This window comes from Tigriopus californicus, chromosome 7 (assembly GCF_007210705.1).
Source record: "Tigriopus californicus strain San Diego chromosome 7, Tcal_SD_v2.1, whole genome shotgun sequence".
Taxonomy (NCBI): Eukaryota; Metazoa; Arthropoda; class Copepoda; order Harpacticoida; family Harpacticidae; genus Tigriopus; species Tigriopus californicus.
The window spans coordinates 2,081,582-2,109,357 of NC_081446.1; the positions used below are offsets into that span (position 1 = coordinate 2,081,582).

A 27,776-nucleotide genomic window follows, 5' to 3' on the forward strand; every position below is an offset into this window, starting at 1 on the left:
TGCGGTTCGTGCGAGATGAGCTCCGTAGAATTCATGGCGAACAGACAGGGTTTCAAGTGGCTCATGAGCGAAATGCGAAATGCAAATACGTACACGGACCGTCAAAACTGCATTCGAACCGCCACAAGGGCCGAGGAGGGGTGGAGAAAAAAACAACCAGGTTTGCATTGTCAACATTTGCTTTTGCAACCTTGGGACCTTCTCTTGCGAATGTTAAAATATGCATGGAACACCGCAAGAGAAAATGAGAGAGTGAGAGAGGCCTCTCCATTTTCGGCATTGGAAAGATCAAAATGCCTTTTGCAACACATCAGTCACCATCAACAACATATTACTCGAGCAAGAATGACATTCACATTTGGGAGGAGAGCGGCCCTTCATTCGAAATCTCTTCATCCTGGTGACATATGGCGGTTATAATTTAAAATGCAAGCACACTAGCGTCTTTACTCATGAGTTTGAGCCCCCCTCCTGCCGTGATGGATCCAAAGCCGGCCTGCGAAGAGTCTTTCATTGTTAAGAGAAATCAATTTAGACTCGATAAAGTGGAATTGTTTCGTCCCCACTCCTCCCTTACTCTCCCTCCTTGGGTCTACGTAATGTACTACTTCCTTTGAGTGTTCCCTCCTGAGCCTCGTATTTCACCTCGGTTCCCCTCCAAGGAGTCAGTGGCTGGTGGTGTTTCTTATTCTTCTCCGTAATGGAAGGCAACAATCATAACAATGAAGTCTTCTATTTGGACCGATTTCCGTTCATTGCACAAACCTCTCAATAAACCATTACGACACAAAGTAGCGGCTGGAGTGGTGTGTGGACCGTGGAACGTGGAACGAGGGCCAGGGAACACACTGGCTGGCACTCTGTATCGGCTCGTATGAAAACATTTAGATTCACCATTTGCACTGCCCGCAATAGACATGAATGAGGATGGAAATTGGCATTTTTGGAACCAGTTGTGGAACTTTGACCCAGAAACAGTATTTTGGAGGGATTGGGCCACGAACGTAAAAGGAAAGAAGAGTCCCAATTATTAATCCCTAAGCAAATGTGCATGGGGAGAAGCAGTATTCCGATACACAGATTTGTGCGAACCAGCCTTGTGTTCCAAATATAATGGAGCGTGCAGGGAGTAGTTAAGGAGGAGGGTGCATAATTGAGCCACTTTTGTATGCGTTTGTCCCTTTTTCTTTCGCCAGAAGGCATCGGGGCGTAAAAGGGTGGAACAGATGACAAGTGGACCACAATCTGGTGATTCTATGGCGCTCAAGAAGACCGGAGCTATGTTCCAAGCAGTTCCATCTTCGCGAAGTATCAGGTCTGTGCATTATGGCTCTTGGGCTCCAAGCCTTTACATCGTTGGTGGTCTAGATACCAAGTTGGTTGGGAACGCATTGGAAAAATTCTCAATTCACAGGGTGTTCTAGCCTGGTCATCTACTGTTACCGAAACCCTCTTCGATACCACAACATTCCTGATTTACCGTTCCACCGCCAAAAGCCAACTTCGTTGATCGATGACCCACCTCGCCAAAAGTAGAAACACAATATATCTCAGCCCACCCTGTAAGTGGAACAGGCTAGATCTTTTCTCTTTTTCATGAGGCTTTTGAGAGGAGAATTCAAAACCATAAAATGCAGAAATCCCTGGATTTTGAAAAGAAATTGAGGGTAGGGAGCAGACAGATTTTCCATCTTGGCTGTTCCTGGAGGAGGAAGAAACACGAGGGGGAGGAAAACAAGCTCCTCGGCACTCTTCTTCGTGGCGAAATTCCCTTGAAGCCTTTTCAGCTCTCGGTTTTACACACCCTGATGAAGTGGATTGTTATGACCTCAATGAGTACGTTATTTCCCTGAAGAGACCGAGGTTCGTGTTCCAAACCGAAAGGAAAAGTCAATTACCGACACGGGAGCCCACATTTCAGACTTGTGCAAACGTAAACGCAATGTCAAGACCTTCCAAGATCAATTTTTTGACCTTATCTTCCAGGCTGATAGCTCCTTTTAGAATTTGAATCCTGTCCCATTTATACAAGTTGGTTTTCCCACCATCCCACCGTTATGAGATCCCATATCAAATATTAACAGACAAGTCCGCCAAAGGCCAAAGTTCCCCTTCACAACTTGACGTACCCAGGACAGAATATTCATTAATGGAAAAAGAAAGGCCCTCAAACTGGTCCCATACCAGTGAGTGACAACATGGTCTAATGCTGACATTGAACACAGGACTTCCTTTGCTTATCTTGAGCTAGACTGTCGCACACCAGGAAGGGAACAAGCCTTGGTTCCAGGCACGACAACAGCCCACGAATAGAGGAATGAATAGAGGATGGATGGATCAGTTGGCAGTCAGTCATTTGCATTCACAAAAGCTCAAATCTTGAAATCTGCTCGGATCCACTGTCCCTACAAACTTGAGGGGAACTCCCGAGTTTCATCAAGTTCGCGGGTGAATTGCGAATTTTGCGTTCATCAGAGAGAGAAAGATGGAACAAGAACAAACGTGGATGATGATTAGACTTGCAAGATAAAGACCACTTCAGGGATCTGATGATTTCTCCCATATTTTGTTGTCAAGTGACAAGGAACAAAAACGAATCATCGGCAAATCGGTCGGTATGGTGGCACAACAAATGAGTAAAAAGTCCTGTTCCATTTTGCCAAAAACAGCTTCTTCGACAATGTCAAGATAATGTTCCGTTTCGGTTCCACAAGCCACAATTGTTCTTGCTGTACAAGGTTGAAACACTGAGACGTCTTGTTTTTGTGGAACAAACACTGATCATGAAATGCGCCAGTTGCAATCAATCACAGAAAAGCCCCTAAGCCACTCTAATCTTGCCTGCCTTCGAAAGTCCAAGGTCCACCACGTACGACGCTATCGCCAATATTTAGTCCAGAACAAATAATAATATAAAGTGTGGCGTTTATTGAGTGGGAAAAGATTTGAAAGAAAAAATAACTCAGACTTTACTCAGGACTCATTGAGCATTTTCGTGGTTTGGAAGGTTCATCCAAGCGTTACGACGGCCTTTCCAACCTGCCAGGAAAGGGCGATGGGTCCTTTAATTTTCAAAATGTTCGTTGGCACGAGTAGCCCATTTGAAGATCTTCTCTTTGGTGGCAATGTGGGTATAATGCTCACACTTTCTCGCCTCCCTCTTGAAATAACAATGGGATCTTGTGGTTGAACATGTCAGCGTTTTGGAACCTGTTCCAAAGATTAACACACAGACATAAAAGAAGTGAGCCGAACTACGAGGAAAATGGTCCCAGCCCTCTCACAGCCCCACCCATAAAATGGAATTTGGAATTTCTCATCAGTTTGAAGTTGGCCTAAAATGGCATTATTTATTCACTCGTTCGTTCCAAGTGAGTTCGACCAGCCAAAGACGGCTACCATGATCACATTCGCAATGTCTCTGATGGGGCATTCGTGTGGCCTTGGTACAACTTCCAATCTTCTTTGAAGAGACATATTTCTTGAAAATACATCAAAGTACACCGGAAATGGTATGGATGGGTTAAATTGAGGCAATGCCTCTTCCGATCACCATGGGTTCGTGTTCCACCCACTAAAGATTTTATCATCGATTTGTTCCACTTGGCCCACAAGAAACCGCTTGATTTTCGGAGACTTTTCGAGAGAACCAGGCTCCCTTTTTATCCTCGACATCTTTTTTTTGGTCCGATCTTGTTCCCTTCTCTCCTGGCTCTACTCTCATCATCATCATCATTATTGGAATGAGGTCAGAAAATGGTGGTCCTCTCCACCCTAGTTGCTATTTGTTATGGGTTCATATGCAAATAATGCTGAAAAATGACCCGGAATGTTTGACATCATTATCTCTGGACTGGCTTAAAACGTCTAAGGCACAAGTTAGAGTCTTTTATATTCATCCCATTACTTTTCAAGAGACAGCCTTCGGAGATGCATTCCCTAACGAACTGTCGGATGATGAGGATTTATTAGAGAAGGCCACCTTTGAAACTATCGGTCTGTAATTGAATAAACCGCGCTTGAAATGAGTTTCCCTTTTGATTGGCCAACAAAATTAGGAGGCAATCAATTCAATTGGTAAGGCCTCAGGGATTTAGTTGGCCTTTTTCGTTGATTACAGCCTCCTGACCTTTCCGCTTTAGCCAAGTTTCTAACGTTGAAATGTGCCCTTGCTAGCTAAGGTGTAAGATCAAAACGACTCTTGCTAGTCATAGCAAAAATTCAAAAGCGTTTGAAAACAAAGGCTGAATTTTTCATTTTTCGATCATTACTTGCCATCTTGTTGCTTCCATCCCATGGAAATGAAATCCACGCAAAGCAAACCGAATTCAAAATGCCAAGAGATCTGACGGGTTGAGAACAAAAGAGCCTTTGCAAATGCTTTGGTAAACACATCAGGAAATTTTGCAGGGTATTTTTAGATTTAATTCAGGACTTTTGATGTGAGAGATCTCCTCTTCTACCCCCAGAGTTTATCGATCCAAGTATTCACGATAAAAGGGATCTGAACGTTCCGGTGAATTCTTTGACTGAATAAGGGCTACCAACGAGCCAAAAAATGGTCTCCATGGCCTTCATCCTTGCTCGATCAGTGCGGCCTGAACACTTATCAGTATGATAGCAGGCCCACACACCTGACAAACCGTTGATGGATCACATCTCTTGTTTGGCTTCCATTTCACAATCCAACCAGGGAGATGGACTGAAGGTCGCCCTCCTTCCCTGTAAAGAAATTAACTTTCCGGCTTTCGAACCCTCTTCCTAACTCGATAGAAAGAAGGCCGGAATGACACATATTTCATCCCGAAAAGGGGGAACCAGCGCACCTTTTTGCTGATCATAAATATCAGAGCAACGCAGATATGTCTTCTAAACTTGTCGCTTTGCGACACTTCCTATGTTGTTCGAAAAGTATATAAATCGTATCTTACCCTCATAGCTACCGCCAAATTGAGATCGAGGTGTTTGGCGACGGGAATCCATTTAGACACTTTTTATTGTCAAATGTGCGCGAAGAACTCCATCAGTAGTCACAAGTTATACCATTTTTTGTCGCTGATTTATTTAGTGATGGTTTTTTTACCAAATGGTCATCTAATAAAGTAAAAAGGTTATTCAATTTTCGAAAGCTCCAAATATGCCTTCAGCGCGGATTTTCATGATGAGGAAATATGGTGCCTGAACTGCCATATTTTAAATAACCTTTTCTCGATGTCGATGAAAGTAGATGGCGGGTCAAGGCTTGCATTTCGTCCAAGCTTTGGCCCAGATTCATTGGCTGGTTTTCATTTCCCTCTTGGTTTCCGAAATAGGACCAACAAATCCAAGGCACCAAATAAACAAGCCGCGTAGTCGCAAAGCGATTCCGGGCAATGTTCTGCCTTTTATCGCTCCTCTTTTGGGTGTGCGTGGCCTTTGATGAAGGCCCTAAGTCCCATGGTGACCCAGAAGTGGCCATTTCTAACAAACTTTCCCCACTCACAAACGCAAAAAGATATTCCTCACAGCAGAACATAAGCAAAACTTGATGTGGATGGAGGCATCACCAGTGAAATAAAGCATGGATGATTTACGACGTGTTTCCCCGGAGAATTCCTCGGGAATTTGGTGGGCACCCCAAGATGATGCCCACGTGTGAAATACAACACCCTCCCAAGCGATAGACGAAACAGTTGATTCAGAGATGGGGCTCCCCCATGACGATAAAATAGTCATGAACCCACCATTCCAACCAAAGATATGATCAACATGGCCATCATCCGTGGCTCAAGACATACCACTGGCTTTATCGCCAGAGATGAAGATCCTCAATTTCACCCCCGAAAGCCCCTAGCCGAGCGAGATTGACCAGCAGGGAGACTCAATATACAGTACACCAAGTATACTGTATACAAGCAGTGTGTCGGTCGTCTGAACTCCAAGGAGCAGCCGGAGAACGAGGAGAGGTCTTGTTATAAATGATCTTGATATCCGAAGCTGAAAAACTGACAGACTCTTCCCCCTCCTTGACACACTCACCCACATATGATAGTCGATCGAGATTCCCTCCCGAGTGGTCAGACAAGGTGGCCTGACCACCGAATGAAGAAGGACAAGACGAAATAGAGCTTTGAAGACGTGATAGACGAACAAATACTCGGAATCGGCATTCCATCTGCCTGCGATGCCTTTTTGTCTCTGTTTAGCTTTTGATATCTCGTTACGGACAGGATCCCGAGTGTCTTTCAATAGAAAAGGAGAGGATTGCTTCAGTTTGAATCAGTTGTTTTTGTGACTGTTTTCATTCAACCTGTCCGTGGCAATCTGGTTGATCTACTGAACAAATGGATTTGGAATCCTAAATCATGCATCGTCCGTGACTTGACTGCGATATTGCAAGGTTTGTTAAAGGCGACGAAACTGAACCAAAAATCTTAGAGACCAATGGTGGAGGATTCGGGCTTGGCAGCTCCAATGAGCGAGATATTTTCGCATCTGATGGGGTTGGAACAACTTGGAAATGGTCCAAACGTGGGAAACTGATCTATGTTTACCTAAGCACGGTACAATCGTTGAAGGTCAAATTATGAACAGTCGTCGCTTTTTCTCATCAGGCCCTGTCAATCTCTATTGGGTACGGATGGCCTACTTTTTTTCTGTCTCTGCTCTGCTCTTCTCTGCTCTTGGATCTCTTGGATGGTTTGGCAGTGAAAATGGGAAAGAGTGTATGCGTGTTCGCTCTCTTACCTATAGATTGGTTCTCCTTCATCTTGTCTGTACCAAAGTACCAGATAGACTTGTTCCAAAGGATTTGGTGGCGAGATATCACAAGGCAATTGGGTGGAATGGCCTTCGACAGCCAGGACCTCTTGGATTTCCGGCACTGAAACGAGAGATGTAGAAAGAAACGGGAGAATCAGTAAATTACATCTGTCAATCGAGCATGAGTAAAGGGCCACATGTATTTGTTAAACAAGCCTACCAAATGGAAGGGTACGATGATTTGGTTGAGCGCACCATTTTCGAAGACAACTCTCATTTTCAATGACATGAATTGTCTGTCTGACCAAATCCAACAAAAGACAACGTTTGTTGGCCCACATAATTCGTTTGCTATAAAAACGGTCATGGTAAAGGTCCCTCTGAGAAAAGGAATAAAACCGTATGACAGATATCGGCTTTCTTGAGAATTTCGTTTGAACGTTTAAGAAAGGTGAAGCAAGCCTCTGAGTACGATCCGATCGAAAGGTGCACTCACGGTGTATGCAACGCGTTCAAATAATCTATATCCCTTCTTTCTAAACCCTCTGAATTGTCTCCGAACAAAGGCGGAGTCATGAAAAATGTAGCTCTATGGCCCACGTAATCACCAGTGTGAAGTGACATATTTGTCTTGCATTGAAGCACCCCAACTTTACAATGTGCAATTTTTAAACTCATTTGAGCCACCTGATTACACAACAATAGATTTAGTTGGCAAAATTGAAGTAAAACCCCAGACCCCTGCATTTACCAGTTGCGTTACGATTTGACAAGTTCAGGCTCTCCACTTTGTGTGCAAGTAAAAATGAAGCTGACCATGACAAGTGGCATGATGGAGCATGGAGAGAATGGAAGATACCGATCTTGCTTCAGCGTGAAGTGGTTATGATTTTGATCTTTGTTTGCCAATTTGTATCAGAACCTATAACTCTGCCTCTGGGTTGCAGCCAACTCACATCAGCCCCCTGTGGTGGGCGTTGTGACTGGAAATAGTGGCTTTCCGTGTTTTCCTCGCCCAAATTGAAATGTCATTCTCTCCAAGGATCAATCTTCACGTATCCTCAGGTTGGCTCGAGGAATCAATTTGAACAAAAACCCAGTTTCGTCTTGAAAACGGGCCAATAACTCGGGAGGATTCAATACCGTCAGCTAAGCTATCAAATTTTTACCACCGTCTTGACGGAAATAGGGTTGCCAACCAGATAAAGGGAATATCGAATCTCGGGGATCATTGGAAAAGAAACTCACAATTTTCGGATTATTCAAAAGTAATGGTCCGCCCTCGATTTGCCCCCCAAAACCCTCGCTTTTGTGGCTGGGGGTGGTGCAGAGTCAGCTCAACCCTACTCATCACTCACAATGTACTGACACACAATTTCGCTGGACAAAGCGACAACGCCCTCATTCAAAACATTCGCAAAACAAATCAGAAGGCATTCATGTTCAATGAGCCCGACATTTCGTGTTGTTTTGCACTGGATCCCATTTGTGCCCTTGTCATGAATCTCATGTTCAACAATGTTCAATCAATCCCCTCACTCCGAGAACTCCTATAAAGCGTCTAGAGGAATTGAGAAATCTGACCTAAACCGTTTGGCTCCTTTAGCGGCCCTGGGTTGCTCATTCTGTGTCAATTTCAACGGGGCTTGATTATTACTCACTTTGTTTCATTGCTAATTGTGGAACCGGATTCCGATCAGTTTTAGATCAACGAATGCTCGAACTATTCTCTTGTTGAAAATTCAGGCTTATGTTAACCAAAATCTAAAATTGGAACCAAAATAGGAGGGGAAAGAGGATCGAACACCACACCACGATAACTATGTAAGTAAGTATCGTGATATCCCATTGTTTGAAGTCTGGTTCAAATTGAGTCGTGAATTTTGACGACCAAATTAACTTGTCTGTTTATTCTGACAGACACTTTACACAAGTGCTTATTTATAGGCCGAGACGACGACTGTAGTCCTGGACGGATCCGATAAACGTCTCGTAAAATGTACTCGCCAACTTGAGGCATGCCAAGTCCAGATCTAGAGCCATCCATGCCAATGATTAGGGAATCTTTCATGAGTGAAGGAAACGAGCCGGACCTTCCCCAAACGCTTAGAAATTTGCATTTCTACAATGGCAAATGTGCGTGATCATGATGAGGATGTTTTTCAAAAATGAGTTGGAATCCCATAACTTGGACGCCTGCTTTTAAGGGCTTAGATGTTTCACAGTTTCCTTGTAACCCTGCTGGAAATTCTAACACAATGCAGAGAGACGTAATTTGCATGAAATTGCTAAGCAATCTTTGATTATTACTCCGTTTACGTTCCCACTACTCTGTAGAGTACATATAGTACTTTGCCTCGGCTGAAAGGTAAGGATAAAACTAGGGTAAGCCACAAATCTACGCTCAATACGGGCAATTATGCTAATTCACTGTTGGTTCTGATTAACTGGAGGGGCTCGTTGCATGACATCCACTCGAAATGAGACCAAAGTCCTCGCTACATGGACGTTCAGAGGGTATCAAAATACAATTCTGTGACTAAGCCTGTAAACTCGGTTCCTTTTTCTAATTTTAACTTCTCCCTCCGAGTACGATCCGCGTAATTGTGTGGTCAAAGGGTTCTTTTATACACAAAATATGACAAGGACGATTTCAATTTACGGTCAAGCATGATCCATAATTAACAGGCGATGGTTCTAATTGCACAAATAGTCACTAATAAATCCAATCAACCATTGTTTGTATGGCTTCTCTCAGACCTGAAAGAGGCTTCTTCGCGTTTAATGCTCAGAGACCGAAAGGTCCCGTTCATGAGAGGTACTTTTAATGACCCATGATTTGTGAGGCCTCCAAATTAGTCCTTGGTCTATGGGGGCAACAAGACGGGAGAATCTCTCGATTTAGGTTCGAAGTGAGAGCGTTTCTAAGCCAGTCAAAACGTAAGCGGCAATCGATTCGAAACACCCCCACCATAACTTGTAAGGGTGGAGCGTTTAATTCTTTTTTTTCTAGCTTGGACCAAACGTCGTTCAAGATGAAGTCGGCTGATTTTCCAACAATTAAAATACAAAGGAATATTTTCTCTTTTTTGCATAATAATGAAGGAAAACATCTTGGAGATCTGTCAAACAATCAGGACTAAATGGTGCCCACGATGAGTGAGCATTTCTCGCCAGTTTGGTGGGGATCTTCAGATTGACATATCTGAATTTGTCTCATGAATATTCATGACTGTGCTAGACTGTCAGTATGATAAAATGTCCGATGAGAAGTTGGTGAGGAAAAGACTCTGTCATTCTTGTAATGGACGACATAACTAGGGATTAACAAGTTGTAAACTCTTGAGATTCAAGCTTATCTACGTAGAAGAACGAGAGGTTCTGTCGTTTTTGAGGATTGTCGCTCTCTTTTTGTCTATCTTAGAACATTATGCCAAGAGCACTCTTCAATTCAAACGAGAAGAAGAGGTTTCAAAAGGAGACTCATTCAAATATCCCGCTTAAATCTATATTATTAACTTTTCAGGGTGACGTGATTAGGCCTAGCCTAAAAGGATACTTGGTTTGAGAGTAATAGCTCGTTTCGTTTTGTCCACTGCAAAAGTCACGATATCAGATTATGTTTTAACAAAACTACTCGTGGAGGTTGGTTGGATAGTAGGAAGTCTTTGATTTTTTATTTCATATCACAGAGGTAATATCACGAAGGAAGTGACCCAACCCTCTTGTCAGTCTGAACTGTTGGCATGTTTCATATTTCTGGATCAGTTTTCCTAAATGTCCGGCAACACACGGGTTTTCAAACTCTCCAAAATGTAGCCTTGATCGTTGAGGCGATTGGAAACCAGATTTCTATGGCTCAATCCATGAATTCCTGGAATATGAACGGGGATGCTTGAGTCTCAAATAGACATTTCAAGGGAGTCACAACATTGCGTTTTCCTTCAAAGGAGACAGACCAAAAGCCCTTGCAATTATTTGATTCAATTTTCTTTTTGATTGAACAACTGTGTCAAAAGTTAGACCCTCTCCAAATGCAATGCATAAATAACCAGGCCCATAATGAATGAGCCAATCATCGCCCTACAATCAATTGCCCTAAGAGGGCTGTCTCATTCCTTTTTGTAGAGTTACCATGTACTTCGATTAAGTTAAAAATTAAAATTCAATGTCACAATGACCCAAACGCAATTTCGATAGAAAAAGAGCAGAATTTCCCGACTTGAATTCGAAACGTCAATTTCCGACCCTAGCATCCCTGTTCATATTCCAGTGGTTCACGTTCAATCCAAGAGGCAACTGAACGAATGATTGTCTCGCAGTCGGCAATGTTTTCGTTTAGTGCAGCCCTGGACGACCGCAAGACCGCCCATTTTGACAGGTGGAGACCGACCTGACATACTGAGCCCAGGAAACCACGATGAAACCGACCGAGGAGGTAGTGTCGGTGGTGGTGCCAGTGGTAGTGGCGGCAGGGATGTTGGTCCTTAAACACCACTTTTTATGTTCCACTCAAGGTATGTGATTTGGAACACCAAATTTCAGGAAACCCGCCTCCTTCTACCACCGAGTAGACACCGTCAGGCGCTTGTTGTTGTTGGTTTTTTGTTCGGCTTTGCTTTCGGTTTCAGAGTGCTCGAAGAGGTTTCGAAAACCACAAGGAACATGGGAGCTTGAAATTGGATGGAAAGGTCATGTCTTGCTTTAACATCCGGATCAGTCAAGAGGAGATTTAAGGCTGTAATTGACAATCGATATGACGGTGTGCGATAAATCAAGAGAATAGAACTGGTATAATCAGAGCTTGGACTTTAAATCTTGTAAGAGCAAACAAAATTAGCTCAATGATGTAATCCAATGCGCTTATTTTTATATTTGATATTCTCAAAGCAATTCGATATTGGATCCGAAGTCCTTGCTTGAACTTTCAAATATCATTTTTTGACAAGTGCAACGAGTTGGAAAAATCACCTTCCAATAGCCAAAATCTTAACTCAAGAAGGTGCTGAAATGTAGTGAAAATCCGTCACATCGATAAACGACTCGACAGTACAGAAGGTACATGGCACTAATATCCCCTTTTTAGTCACGCGAAGCAACTCTTTCGATTCCACGAAGAAGTACATTCTAAGAAAATGTAGTTAGAACGAAGGTTAGACTCTGCTGCTAAGACCCCCCAAGAAAATTACCAATATTTGACGACCTCAGCCTTCCTCTCAACCATGGCCAACTAATTCGATAGGTGTAGCAATGTTGGATCTAGTCTGGGTTTGATTTGGCTTGTGTAAGCTTGGGTTGAAGTATCGGTAATGGGCCTCATCATCACCGCTCTTAAACACATCTTGGCGAACACTCGGACATGAAAAGTACATCTGCAATGTGCTTCACCAGACCTCTTTTAGACCCTCTCCCTGGAGCTTGTCCCTGCTTTCCAAGCCACACCAAAGGAAAAGAATCCTTTTGAAGAGCCAGAAATGTTTGGGGGGATACGAGGGCGTAAAACGCATCTGTGCAACTTTTGGATCCGGTGACTTGGAGAAGAGAGGGAAGGCCCCAACTGAAAATTGGGGACTCACCAGAGACGAAGAGGGTTTTATCACAAATTGTTTGTTTTCTTCAAGAACCAGGCAGGCATGGCCCAATTGGGGACTCTGAAATATTCATGGTCAATCCCTCCCATTTGTGCGTTGGAACAGCAACGAAGACAGCCTTCTTTCGTTTTCCCGCTTTGTCGTGTTCCACCTTCATTTCCCAAGGATCACGACCTTCAGCATTCGCATCTGTTACCTTTACCCACTCTCTACATACTTACCATCTCGTGTGTGCACGTAGTATGAACATACATGGTGTACGTACAGACCAGCACTAACACGATAGAAGGAAATCAGACTGAGGGAAAATAAGATCTGTTTGGAATAAAAGTCAATCCTACAAGAAGGATTCATCTATCAGGACCTTCTGGAACATCAATTTGGAACAGTCTGAGAAGAAATCCATCCCGCTTTGCTCCCGGAACAATTATCCTGATCCGAGTGCCGTGGAAAAGTGAATGAACTGTTCTAGTTCGTCTGGCTCCCGGACTTGTTACTCGCCCAATTGGGAACAATTGGAACCAACAAGCTACGCGGATCCAATCAAGCCGCCAAGTTTGACCAATTTCTGCCAAAAAAAGTGACAAGCTGTCTTGGTCAATATGACATGGGAAAGTTTAACAACCAGAATGAATGAATAGGCGATGGGCATCACATTCCAAGCAAGCCTGGCAATGAACGCACAATTCATACAGTAGAAGAAGCAGCAGTAGTAGCAGCAGTTATGCACGAAGCATATTGCAGATTGTTCCCTTCCCATCTCCGTACATTTATCCAGCACTTTCTTTTGGGATGAAACCTCTCGTGTTCACGAGCAGCATATTCATAATAATTTGGCGGTCATAGAGGAGAGCTGGAAAAAGCCGCTTCATCCTCCTATTCTATTCAAAATGAGGCCGCTAAGCTTGAACAAGAAAAGACAGAAAGGAACCCCGAAGGAAGAGCGGCGGTCGGGAAACCTTGAATACCAAAGCAGCCTCATTTTTCTTCTCACAATGGCAACAGATTTCCCCTGTTGTTCCACCGACCATTCAGCGAAGCGAGTAATGCACATTTGACTACACTTCCTCATTCCTTTCATACCTGGACGAGTTAGAATGGACCTATTCAGTGGGTCTACGGCTCACTTGACCTTCAGAGAAGAGACGCCTGGTTTGGCATGTTCCAAAGAACAATAAGTCATTACTGGAAGTGCGAGATGTGCCACTTTTATCTTCCTCCCTCCCCCATTCCCTCCCTTCTTCCTTGTTCCCTCTGTAGCATCCTCGTTCCTGTTCCTTAATCGCTCACTTGGATCCAGAGATCTTGATCGATGATTTCTGCTCATCTTGGATTGCCACTAGGTCACAGATGGGGAGCAGCACCGGGCCCAACAATAATATCAACAACAATCACCACCCTCGTGTAACCATGGAACATCAAGCCAAATACTCGTCTACATACTCATAAGCATTAAGACCAGGGAGAGAAGATCTCTCAACCCGAAGAAGGCCATTTCCTTAGGTCTTTATGATTTGCAAGCACTCAAAGCACGTGCTCTCATATGCTCTACTTGGCATTTCTTTACGCCTACAGGGAGATCAATAATTTGCAAAGTTGCCACTTAACCCTTTTCGACTAGCATTGATATTTATGGTATCTTTGGCTCCAACGCTGGTCCCAAATTGGGGAAGTGTTGGTTTTCATTTCTAGTTCTCCAGAACATTGGCAACATTTTTGGCATCTTTTGAAACGCCCTGTTCAAAGCAATGCCTTTATTGAATGTAGATACCGAAAGTGCCGAGTATATTTATTCCTTTGTTTTTCTCCCTTTCTATGCCCCAGAATTATTGGATATTTTGTCCAGAGTCTGACGAACGAACAACCACTAGCTCGCTGAATACATTCGGCCTAATCCATTTCCAGTTCCAACTAATGTAACCATTTCCCCGGTCAAAAAGGTCTTCCCAGGACTAAATACACTTTTAAACGAGCCCTTCCGTTGTTCTACAAAAGCGTCTGAATCCCAATTCCACCTGTTCTCCTTCAACCTGGCTTCCTGTTTTCTTTCATTAATTCGTAGTTATTGAATGGGTTCCCACAATCGTGTGAGAGACAACCACTGATTAGACATTAAACCATTCCGAACTTTTCAATCCCATGTACGCCCAGGTACGATCACATTCAAAATCCGATGATGAATCTTCAACCCTCTTTGTACTTCTTGTAGTTCGTATTGGAGGGAAGAAAACAGGATCGATCGGTCACCCTTCACAGAAAGCCGAGACAAATGGCCTCCCAGAGCCACAGATCTGGACTGATGAATAGATGGAGAGATAACTCAAAGAGACACGACGAGCAAACACAATAGCTGACTTTGTGCCGCACAATTGAGGCGGTTCATCAGGTACGTATCGAGGTCAAATCTGCCAACTTGCCAAGCAAGTCTTTCGCTCAGGACATATTTCGAGGCAATAATTAGGACTTGAGACTGACTATCCAACAAGGTTGCCTGAGTTGAAATCGAAAATCCGACTGCAATAAGAATCATGTATGTGTGGTTAGCAATAATTAAGTATGTATTGATTTGGCGATCGTGGATGAGGCGGGACCTTGAACGGTTGTTGGTGTGCTTCATTCAGACCTGATCGCTGTTTTGTGATCGATGATGATGATGAAGGAAAAATCGTCATTCTAAAGATGATTCCATTTCATCATTTGGTCACAAAAGTGATTAAAAATTGATTCGCTTCGTCTAATTGTTTCCCACTTTAACAGTTTTGTTTTCGTGACAAGAGATTTCACGAATCTGACAACTCTTCTCTCCAGCTGATGTTATTAGCAAGACGTAACCGGACCGACAACTAATTGCCCGAAAAACGTGTCTTTTTCAATTATTGTGCCTCGAGCCAAAGTCAATCAAAGGGTTTTTGCTTTCGCTTTGTGTTCTTAGAGAACTTGTAAGAAAATGTCTTTGGTCGATGTATGTTTTTAGACACCCGTACAAGCGTTGCACTTCAGAGAGTCGGTATGATTTTTGCAAAAGGTTAAGTCTTTTTCCTTAGTTCTTGTAGGATTTTGCGGCCATTAAGACAGACTTGCAAGCAAGTGAGAAGATGACCATGACACAACTTCTTAATGGCAGATTTGGCATATCAGGGTCGGTTCAGAGTCAAAACCCTTTCAGGGTGACTACCAATATGGCTACGTATTGACAATAACGAGTATAAACGCGGAAGAAAGGCCAAGCTTACAAAGAGGGCTGAGGGATATGCTCTTGGGAGGACATGTCACTAATTTCCACTTTCATGATAATGGGACAATTAGAGCTTCCACCTAACTCCGTATTGTACTTCCATCATTTGTAGGTCGTGTGCCATGCAATTTGGGGAAATATTCACCTACTTCTTGTTATTGTGTCAAAAGGTGCGTGGAATATGGACCACGAGCCAGCCAGGTGTTCTGCAAACAAGACTTCATATTTCAGTGTCAATTGCCTTAAGAATAGACTACCCTTTGGCCAGTGTTGAGTGTCGTTAATCATCTTTTAATGATTTATCGACATTATTGTCGGCTAAGGCTTGTTCTGGTCTCGGTATATACTTAATTATAGCCCCCATAAAAGGAACCAATTGATTTGTATTTGGCAATGGCACTCATCAAACGTGAGATTCGCACAATTTCTACTCCAAGATTGGTTGGGTATAGAAGTTTTGCCAATGCCTGTCAACACACCTAGCGACCGGATCGGCTTGATTAGTATGTTAGTGAAACCAGAATACAGAATAGTAAGGTGACAGACATTGTTATTAGCTCTATAAGCACCCCATTGCAAGAGTTCTTTATATTGTGCGCAGAGTTATTATATGTTTTAGATCGATGTAAGATGTGAGAGGTTTGTTTTGCTCAAATGGGACAGTGCCATGAATGTAAGCATTCTTTGGATATAATTGTAATTAGAATTGAAAGTACAAAATTCAGGTAGCATTACATGGTTGTTATAATCGAACGCAGAGTAATTGCGATGGCAAATAGTTAAAGTTCTAGAAAATGTTACTATGATGCTTTTTTATTGGGCAAGTCATATATTCATTTTTTGGGCACCTCTCAACTATTTAACTATTCAATTCAACTAACTATTCTAACTCTCTGCTTTTCGTTTTAAGCTTTTTTTCATCTTTTGCCAATTTTGGGTAAAGCTGTGTAAAAAGAAGGAAACGATCTTTAGAATTAACCAAACACACAGTAAAAAGGTAACATAATTGTAATGGAATAGTGATTTGAATGTATTTGCAATTCTTATAATTCACATTTTAAAATGAAAATTGATTGATACTGGTTTGAATGTTCATTTTGAATTTGCAAGTGATGGATTTTGCTTCTCAAATTTATCGTTGTGTCCATTGGACGATGAATGTTGCTCAACTTACAAGCCTATTTTGGTCCCAATCAATAGTCAAAAGCTGGATGAGCTCGATTGTAACAGCGATTGAGAATATTATTGAACTGCATATTTCAAATGTTTTGTTTTGCTAGTCCAAACCATTTGAGGTTACGTGTGGTTGCGTGAAACTTTCCGTCGGGTTTGTTTTGAACTTTGCTCTCATTTGCCTTTATGAAAACACGAAAATGTGTTCTAGGACCTCATACATAAATGGAGCGAGTTGAGCTAAGTTTCCCGGACTTGGATTCAGGTAGAACAACTCCATTTCCAATTTGACCATTAATCTTGAGATAAAATACGCACTGCAGAAACAATCTCTCTTGTAGCTCCTTTGCTTGGTGGAAGTCAGAATTGGAATTGGTTCCACCAACTACGTGCTTCCCTGTTACTTATTGCCTAACTCAATTTCTAGGAACAGCCTTCAAAGAGGTTCTACTGCAGAGAGGGGAACGTTATATGACTTCGTTGGAGAGTTTTGCCCATACGTTTGGTTTTGGTGACAAATTCTACTATCTCTCTTTTCAGTAATGTAAGTGACTGTAAGCTTTTGAAACACGTTTTATGAGTTCACCAATGTCACAAATGGCATTGGCACACCATTTGTAAGGTCACTATGTAAGAGAGTTTCATGGGGGCCTCCTACCCACTTAGCTCATTGATTTATGGTTCTTTCGATTGCTCCAATAATCAGCATTATATCTATTGGTTAATGCTCAAACAATCTGTTTCTCAGAGTCAGTCATGCGAGGATACTATATCTCCTTTCTGATCTAATTTATTGAATTTTTGACATCGTAGGCATTCATTAGGCAACATTTACTGCAATGTCCTTGAAAAATGCTCTCATTTCATTTCTTTCTTGGTTCCAAATGTCATACATGTGATCCTCAATGAATATTACATACATGAAGAGATAGATAATTTAGTTGGTCTAATTCAGCCTTCAATTCATTTCAGATTCAAAAAGAAGCCTTATGATTGGCCAGAAAATGATTCACTCTTGATTGAGTACTTCATCGCTTGAAAGGGATAAGTCTAAAATTGGCACACTGAAATATCCAAAGGATTGGACTTCATACGTGACAGAGCACTCTCACAGAGGAATTCCATCTCAATGTTCTCGCAACCTAACTCGTGTTTTGTCTCAAATTGAGCATTCTTACTCTAGGTGTTTATTGAAGATGACCTTTTTGTGACAAAAGTTTCATTCAAGGCTTACCTGATTGTGGTGTGGAGAGGACAATAATGCTGGCCTCAATTGTGACGGAGTACATGATGGAACCTATTACTAGGCCCACCAAATACCCAAGAAGTGGTTTCATGTTCTCGTGGGTAGAAGCATATGTCCTCACTTTAGCTTATCAACCTGAAATAAGCAAAAAAAATAGAATCACATGTTCATTCATGAGAGTCAATTCAAAGACTTTTCATGAAGCACATTTAAAGCACAACACGTGCTATAGGTAAAATCCAGAACGAGCTTGAATTGTCATTTTCCCAACTTTCCCACAAAATCTCGGTCGAAAATATTTGCGGAATGTCCGGATTCTGTCTAATTCTTCAGTTCAAGATTTATGAGTCCTTCGAGGAGAAAAATGAAGGCAAACATAATTCTAACTCAGGTAAGGCCATTTTTTGAAAGTTCTTCATTCTACATTCAGGGAGCTGAAATTTGAGCAGACTAAATCTATTCTATTATTACTACCTCAAATGGTTATCAAGGGCTAGATCACATTTTTTCTCCTTTAACCATGTCGAATTGGCATTCCGGCCTCTTTGGCAATGGAATACTCGATGAATGGAACCGGCAAAATTGCTATTGGCAAAGGTTTTGAACATAATGCTTCTTTGCTTGCTTAGTAAGATCCTCTCATGGCCCTTACCGATATTACCATGGGACCTAATGATTTTAGATCCGACATAGTCATCCTCAAAATCTGCATACCCAAAAACCAGTCCCCTATCCATTTGACATTGCCATGGCCAAGTATTCCCATGCCCTTTTGGAGCGTTGAACATGTTGGAGGCCGAGATCAAGTTCGTTTTTTACCCAAATGGCATGCAAGTTGTCGGATTGTCGCAATGTCAGGAATGTCTTACCCCAATCATTTTAGCCAATCGGATGATCTCGCTTGGAAATACCCACCTTAGACTTTAAATTCTACAAAAATCATCCTTGCTTAAATGTAGTGGTGGTTTTGCAAAATGCTACCTTCTTCTTTTGAACAAGTCAAGGGTCTGAGAAACACTTGAGTATTGAACATGAATTATAATAGTGTGAGCTTTTATGTAGATCGTGACACTAGAGATTGTTGAGGTAGAACATCTGGCGGACCTTTTTTTTTCAGCCACTAATTTTAACCTTCTCATGACAACACTTCAAGCATGATTTCTGGCAAAAAGTTAGCTGAAAGGTAATTTTGCACGCACCGTAAAACTGGCTAATTTTACAGGTTGTCACACCTAATACCGATGTAGACGTAATTGACTGATTAGCACTCTAAAAGATTATTTCTCCTAGTTTTATGGGGCAACCAGGAATGTTGCCATCTAAAATTTATCAAAGTACACAAAATATTTTCTGGTGTCTGTGCGTAGGTCTGGCGGCTAATGTACTTTGTTGAGAGTGAAATTAGTCGTCTTTATGATGGTGACGAATACTCCATCCATTGAACAAGAAGTGGAGAAATACTTCAATGTCATCATGATTGTTATTTCGAGGAGAGCCAAGGAAGTTAATTAGGCGTCTTTGTGTAGCGCTTTTGACATTTGGTGGGTGCTTTTCATCGGCTGCAAAATGAGACTCACTCACCGTTTATAATAGCTTACACAAGCATAACTGGCTAATTGCCTAAACCAAGCAGGATCTGCAATTGGTCACTCAATGAGTTTGAAGAAGTGAAGATTCAAGACTTGAAGGTCATGCTACCATGATAGTTGATAATGTGTCGGGCCTGAAGGCCTCAAAAGGCCCGAGAAGGTCAGTTGAAACGGAAAGAGAAATGACACAGCAACCTGAAATGTCTGTGCGACAAAGTAATAGATGTGAGAACACCCTAGATGGGCTAATGAATCTTGGACTAGGCGAGTTGCGAGAGTAACAAAAAGTGTACTAATTTCGATTAGTTTATTGATCAATAATGCATCCAGGTGATGACAAAAAGCAAACATATATTGTTAATTATGTTGATTCAGAAAGAAACGCCATCAACCGAATGAAAAAAGAGACACCAAAGAAGGATCTTGTTCAATCTAACTTTTATGTCACATTTGAGAAATGTCAGTATGAATCTTGAAAGTGATTCTGAGCACTGATAGATCAAGGAATAAGCGTGACCGTAAATCTAGTCCATCATATTAGATGACATATGCAACATTGAAGTGTTCAACTTTTTAAGTAAAATGCACATGAATATATCAAGCATGTATGTACTCCTTTAGAATCATCAAATTTTGATATTCCTCTGAATGGACTTACTTTGTCACAACATAAAGTAGTTATGAGCGAGATAAAAAACAACATTTAAGCTAATTGGAATGATTTTTTTTTGGTGGTCTTATTAAACTTTTGGTGACGTTGGACTGGTTAATATGTTTTGAGATGGTCTCAACAAAAGTTCATGCTGCATATATCAGCCATGCTTAAAGCTAAAGGATGGGATCGATCATTCAAAGCTGTTGGAATTTTGGTACAATTGTCCTACTTACCAAATGGCAGACAAAATGTATCAGTAAATCCATATAGGTTAAGATGATAGAAAACTGCATTACAACAATCAATTTGTGTCAATGGACTCAGGAGTTCATATGTTGGCATTATCTCATTTTCATAAAATAACATGTCATCCTTGGGCCAAGATTCAAATGCACTTTCTGACAGATGATCTCAAAACAGATTGATTGTCGATATTTGATGTCAATGACGGCTTTCATTAAATCACTGTGTATTTGGCTTTGTATGTACCTCCTGAAAAGGCAACCCTGTTGGGGTAAAAAGTCAACATTCAAGGGAGGATTGGATCAAATCTAGGGGTTCACGAACGTCCTTCATCTATGAATGCATCGCCAGGGAGCGTGTGAGGGAAAATAGTCCTATGGAATGTCTTGGGCAATGGCAAACGGAAATGATGAATTTGGCCGTTTTGTCGGCCTCAAAACCCTGCCGAGAGCGACACCCCATTTGTCCGTATTAAAGCCTTTAACTCCACGAAAAGCGCGATTGCAACAACCATCAATCGTGGTCGAATCTTTAATAGCTGAATTGACTCAATGGCTCAGGAACATACGGATGGATTTGATTGGTACTGTGATTTTCCCCCTCACCGTTTCCCCGTCCCTGTTTCAGTTTCTCATGCTTTGAAGTGCCCACTTGGAACATATGAGAGTGCTGCACACAAGGTTGACCAGGCCATTAGCGAGAAGAAACTTTTCTTTTGTTTCTTGAAAGCTGACACACAAACAAAGTTGTTTGCAAACTGACTGAATGAAGGTGGCTTGTTCTTCGTGAGCGAACACCTCAAACGAATCACTCCTTGTAATAAGTTCGCCAGGCTCTCTTCAATTGTTGTCATGCACTTAAAAGGAGATAGAGTGCTCTATGACTACAGAGTGGGACAAATGGATCAGAGTTCTGAACTGACCTTCGTTGCCTTGTTTTGCTCAGGCGAATAGCTTGAATAATTGTTAAAAACAAAGGAAGTTGTATAGAGTGTAAAAAATCTTGACTCATGACAATGCTGAGTAAATTTTACAAAGTGATTTCAAGGTCATAAAACAGTGGACAAACAGTGCAAAGTACTAAAGCAAACCTTAGATAAGGATTCGTGGAGCAATTAGAGTTAAAGGGACTTGGCCGCAATTTTCTGCCCTCACTGCTGGGAGGTTCTTTACCCACATGTTTGATATCACCAAGGTCTTGATCACTTAAGTTGTTCTCGATCATTTTGTGGCCCATTTTAATAATTTGATCAGCGATCAAGTTGAAGATAACTCTCGTGTTCTTAAAGTCAAACTCGAATGATTGATTGTACTTGTTCTTAAAGTGAAAAAATGCAGTACATATTTGAGAGCTCTTTTTTTTATAAAGCGCTTTACTTTTCTTCGCAATGCGATATTGTAGTTCAATTCTGTGCCTTCACCAAAGCAAGGTGTTGATCATTCTTCATCGGAATTGACACTCAGTTTTTGTTCTTGTTGACAGCCGGTCAAGTCCCGAGACTCAAGACCTCTTGAATATGGGCGACAAAAGATAATAATCCTTGACTTTTCCCCATTCTGAGGTTCTTACGTTCTTCTTTTTTTCATTAACAAAAAGGCCATGCTCAAAATAATTAGCTCTAATAGCCTCAATTAAAGCGTCCTTGTATGTGCTACATGAAATCAATGTGCATTACTTGTTTGACAATGGTTTATATGGAGGTAGTGTATAGGTACGAGGTCAAGTGGACTGGTAATATTTTAGATTGCGAATTTGATTGACATGGAGTGGGTTCCTCACAAAAGTGCTTCTCAAAAGTCATCTCAGGTCAGACAAGTGATCCTTGTAGATTGAACTGCTTTTTTGGCAGGTCCATCCAAAATATGCAAAGTACCTCGTCCGTCATCCATCCAACCACCACCAACCACCAACCACCAAGCTCCTAGCTCACTCTCTTAGCATACAAGCAAAAATAGAGCTCTTGAATGAGACCTTTCACAACCCTGATCCCGACAATGATGGCTCCACGCATAAACCGTAGGTAGAAACGTATTAAAGAGCTCCGAGGTAACGAAAGTTAGCGTTAAGCACATCAGTTCACTCTTGATTATTCAGGTTGGGAGGTCTGGGGCGCAAAAAATGGTGACTCGTCGCTCTTCGTGACAGGCTCGTTAGGATGAGTTGTATAATTCATGCAAAAAAACTCGACGGCTTACCTTAAGCATTGATTACTCGCATTCCGGATTTCACTTCACTTTTATTTCGCACCAATGTTAATCCTAATTATTCTATGCGTTATAACACGGAGTAAGGAAATAAATCCACCCAGCACTTTTGTGTCAAGTAACGTTTCTACACCGACTAACGATGAACAGCTGCCTCTTCGCGGTTGGTGTTCTTTTTTCACCCTCTCCGCGCTTCCTCGGACCGGATTCTGTTCGAAGGAAAGGAATAATCGGTGTTTGGCGCTGCAAAGAGCCGATGAGCGGGCTTTCAGGGTAATATCCGAGGCTGGTACGTCGTTTGTGATTGAATTCGGACAAAAGGAGCCGTTTCCGTGGTTTCCGTGGTCAAATATAGATTCTTCCAACCTGGTATTTGTCTTGGAAAATTGATGCAAGAAATGATAGGATGGTACTTTAAATGACCTTTTGAAGGATTGCCGAAGAAGCAAAAAGCATAACACTAGCAAAGTTTTTGCGAGACAAACGTTTAATATTCGTACTCTGTCCTAGTTTTGTTTTTATTCAGATTTTGCCGAACCAAAGGCACTTTTGGTCGTCAGTCTGCTTGTGCAAATTTGTACCTTACTAAAAAAAAAGCATTTTTAAGAAGTCGCTCTAGTGATAATTTTCTCGAGATGTTGACATTTTCTTCTTGTTGAATGCACTTCTAACCTCAAGTCATGGAATGTGATTGGTGCCTTCATTCACGAAATTTGTCATGGAACAATACAAAAACTTGGCCGAGAGCATCTTTTCGATTATCAGTTGTTGGTGTTGATATTTAAACTTGAGCATCCGACGAAGCTAAAGCGAAGATTTGGTGGCATATTTGTTCCAATGAGTTGGCACCTTTCTTTCGTTTCGCTTTTCGAAGTTTTGACGAACTTTTCAAAACCTTCTTTTCTCACCCGGAAAAAAGTTTTTTTTTCCTTTTGAAGAGTGCATCTACTAGGTGAGCGTGACTTAGTTTGGCTACTGGGATATTTCTGAACATTCCCACACGACCAGTCTCCAAACTGTATTGTATAAAGAGAGCCGCCACAGCAATAACTCATTTTTTTGTGAGAACTCCACAATTTCTTAATCAATAATATTCATCCGAGCATCTTGAAATGGGACCTTGATCTGAACGAATTTGCTTTAGTGTTGAGACTTGCTCTCAGTAGCTTTAAGGAATACTTTTGTGGTGGCAATCTCTGAGATGGACACCTCAAATATGGAATCTGGGATGGCAAACTTGACTGGATATATCAAAAAGTGAGATATTACAAAACTTTTTCGCTTTCATCCCTCTGTTATGTTATTTGGGCCGCGAGAGAGAAGTCAATCCCAGAAGAATAAACGTCGACCAACTTGGGAGCCCTTTTCCCGGCTCAACAATATAACTAGAAACAGATCAACAGCTTTAACCTTCGCTATATCTGTTTGTTTTGGATACTAAGTTGTTGGTTTTTTTGGGGGGGGGAGGGCGGCAGATCCCATTTTCAGTAAACGTCGACATCCTCGAAGTCAATTTCCTCCGAGTTACATGCGTAGAACCTCACCTCGGTCTCATTTGAATACCAAGCGAGCAAGTAATAATCGATATTCCCATAAAAGCCAATTTTTTGACGTGCTTTCCTGATTGGCGAGTGGCTCATTGACAAAGTCACATCCAAAGGAAGTCAGCCAAACTATGAAACGTAGAGCTCGGCAAATTCTGCCTCTCTCTCTCTACGCGTACAGGGTGCGGCGTAGTTCATCAAGAATCCATATTTTTCGGCCATTTTCCAGCAGAAAAGCTTTTTTGGGGCAATATTGATTGGGTCTAAAGTTTTGTTGTTTTTCATTTGAAACCATGATTGGCAATTTTTTTTTTTTGGGGGGGGGAAACAATTTTTCATACAATGAAATAAAATCAAATATTGACAAAGCACCCAAACTCAGCCCTTTTTACTCCACTCAACTTCCTGATCGGCCCTACATTCAAGGACTAGCTTAGTCTGCCAACTCAAATTCGTTGGTAAACCAAATATTATATAAAGATTGAAAGGTAATCAGTAGACAAGTTATAACACTTTATTTTAATAGTACCGGAGATTACATTCCTTGTAGCGATTAGAAAAGCCCGTGAAAAACCAAATCAAAAACTAAAACCCCCGATCTCCTCCTTTCAATTATTGTAGCGCATGCTTTAAAATCCAGCGCGATGAAATTTTCGCCAAAGTACCGTTTCACCTCCCGCACCCTGTACAAATGTGCGAGAGAGTGATTTTGACTGTCTAAGGATAACGGCACGCTGGAAAGGGGGCTTTTGTTCTCGGTTGAAACGTCAATAGGTTCCTCTCTATTTCCTGCAGTGTCTCCTTTGGGTCATTGGACAATTGAACAATTGAGCTCTGACAACTTCCCCATTCCCCATGGCTTCTGGTTCAACCAAGTTTAAGCGATACATATTCGGGCTCTTTAGTCTACCATTAGAAACTATTCAGGAATAACCAAACCGAGTCAGTTTAGCCAATCTTATTTCTGAGTTCTGCTGTCAATCTCGTGTTTCACTTGGATTCCTCTCGATTCCGCTGTGTCGAAAACAGACTACTCCTTTTACTCTTTGGATCAACAAGTAGTCTTTTTGATGTTTGACTCTCTAATCTTCGTTGGTTTTGCTGGTTTGACACATTTGGCAGTGACATGCGATTCATCAAGTGAGTCGTCGAGGATTTGAACCGCGAGATTGGCTGCTTGTCATTGGGGGTGAGCAATGTGCCCAGGGTCGAATAACCCATTGACTGAGCAACGTAAAAAAATCAATAATACAATTGACTTCGATGGAAATGCGGATTACGCTTGAATGACAACAACGACAAAAGAAAACCGCTGGTACCCAAACTTCCAAACCTCGAAGTCTTTTTTTTTTCACAGCACCATTGACACCCAAATGATGGCCCCGAGTTCAAAACCGACAATAGAAGTTTGAGAGCGAGTATCATCAATTATTATTCCCATGTTCACACTAAAGCGCCTCCAAATGAATAATGACGAAGGGGTTCAGATGTCAGACAAGTCTGAAAAGCCGAGAAGAAAACGCGAACGAAAGGAAAGCGAAATAGAATCCTTGAATTAAAGAGTACCGCCAGGATGTCAAGTACAAATTAACAGTACCATTCACTTTTACGTATGACTTACCTCTGACTTACCTCTTACAAATTGCCTATTTTAATTCAACGCCTCGAAACTAGAATGGGCCAGAACGTTATAATGTATATTAATGCGGAGATAACCTCGATCCAATCAGAGACAATCTTGCAATAAAGATGAAAAATAAAGAAATCTATAGCTAGGCTCTTGTTTTTTTATGTATTAAGTTTTTAGTCTTTTTCGAACTAGCTCTAATATAGGAAATAAAATACCAGTTAACGGCTAAATCAAATAAACCGCACCGTATATAAACCTTTTGGCATATTACATCACTTATTGAATAATGATGAATTTTGGCAATAACTGTGGAGACACCAAGGTATTTTTAAGCTTCTACTTGACTTTGGCGAATCATTTTATGATTCAAGCAATCAGCAATGACAATTTCAATTGACGGCAGGATTTCATAACTGCAATCCGGGAGCGGAAAAAGAATATGAGGTGTTTAAATATCATTACTCTGAAATTCAAGAATTCTAAGACTCCAGAAATTTATCCGACGACTTTGTACTTCTCGTCGTCGTTTCAAGTCACAAAGATCCACGGCCTCCCATCTCGGACCTGTCAACAAGTTGAACCAGACATGGGAGCTCGGGTATCCGGATTTACTTGATTGATTTCCCCGTTCGTGCCACGCGTCAAACGCAACTGATAGCTAATCTCATTAACGAAGGCATTCCACCCTCGAGATAAGGCTTTTTATAGCCAGTTTTTGGTCTTTAAACAGACATTCCGTAATCGTTTTAGGAGACCTTCAAACATTTTGATGTGGCTACTGAGAGAAAGTTATTATGTTAGGTATATCAAAGCTCCTTCCTAGCAACCGGGCTCCCTTTGACCATTTTAAAATTTATTATTTTACTCGGTCGTAGTCGAAATCTTGAACAAATAAGTCATAAAGCGGGAACGCGTTATTCCACTCTTCTCGCTCTAAAATTCTCACTTTAAGCTTCTCGTTTTTTGCGCCCATATTTCACCCTCATTCAATTACGTTAAGACCCATCCCCACAAGAGAGGAAAGAAAAAGGGTTGTTTTTGTTGAGGTTGTTGTTGTTGTTGTTGCTGTTATTATTGTTGCCCAGATCCTACCTTGCACCAGTCACTTCCTGCAAAGTAACTCTTTAGAAACCATGAGCATGTGCCTAGAATATGGTAAGGACAGTGAAACTTGTAAAAGCAAAAAGGTGGGATTGAGGATGTCAAAGTAGAAGTGAATCCCATCTCCGCGTTAAAACCTGCCAAACGATGGATAGCTGGATGGATGGATGGATGGATCGTGTGGGGGAAATGAATTCTCTGTTTGCACAAAGACTCGTGGTGTTTTCGGTCCAAAGCTCTTCATTCACGATCCAATGTTGGAACAGTTCAAAGTGGCAAAAGGGGTGCTAAAATACATGAACGAGATTATGGAGCTGGAATAAGGTTCATTCATTCGAAAGCTCCCATTGGACTCGAATGGATTTATTTTATGGAACACACGAATGAACCCATTTATCATTCCACCAGAAGTCCTCTAACCATCCAGGGATGCTTTATTTTCTTGGATGAGACGACCTCTAGTCTCATCATCATTATCGAGGTCTAGAATTTGTGAACGAATGATCGATCCATTCAATCCATCAACATTGGTATTTTACAAAAATAAAAGCTTCACTAACATTCTGACCCCACCCAAGACTGGACGGCATTGAAATTATTTTTCTGACTAAAAAAAAAAAAATTGGCCAAAGGCAGAGGGGAAAAGAAAAAAAACATCTCCCAGCGTCCGTCCATTACGGACTCTCTGATATGATGAAAGATAAACATCACACAGACACCAACATATTAATGATCGCCATTCGCCACCATCCCTCCGACCCTAACATGTGCGTTTAGTACAGCTTAGCTCAGTATATTTGTATCCCTTCGCCATGCACCCTCAA

General features: G+C 41.6%; 1 protein-coding gene across 2 annotated transcripts in view; it reads right to left on the reverse strand.

The window, feature by feature from the left end:
- LOC131883194 (nephrin-like) overlaps nucleotides 1–27,776 on the reverse strand; it is a 53,087-nt gene that overhangs the window by 19,810 nt on the left and 5,501 nt on the right. The window contains exons 1-3 of one of the 2 annotated variants that reach the window (XM_059230583.1): nucleotides 22,669–22,828; nucleotides 17,975–18,121; nucleotides 6,727–6,862 (exon numbers count right to left, since the gene is read on the reverse strand). In XM_059230583.1, the coding sequence (XP_059086566.1) occupies nucleotides 6,727–6,862; nucleotides 17,975–18,077 (239 nt within the window). In that variant the 5' untranslated portion in view covers nucleotides 18,078–18,121; nucleotides 22,669–22,828. Of the gene's footprint in view, nucleotides 1–6,726; nucleotides 6,863–17,974; nucleotides 18,122–22,668; nucleotides 22,829–27,776 lie in introns of those variants that run through there. The other variant, XM_059230582.1, reaches the window with a different exon arrangement.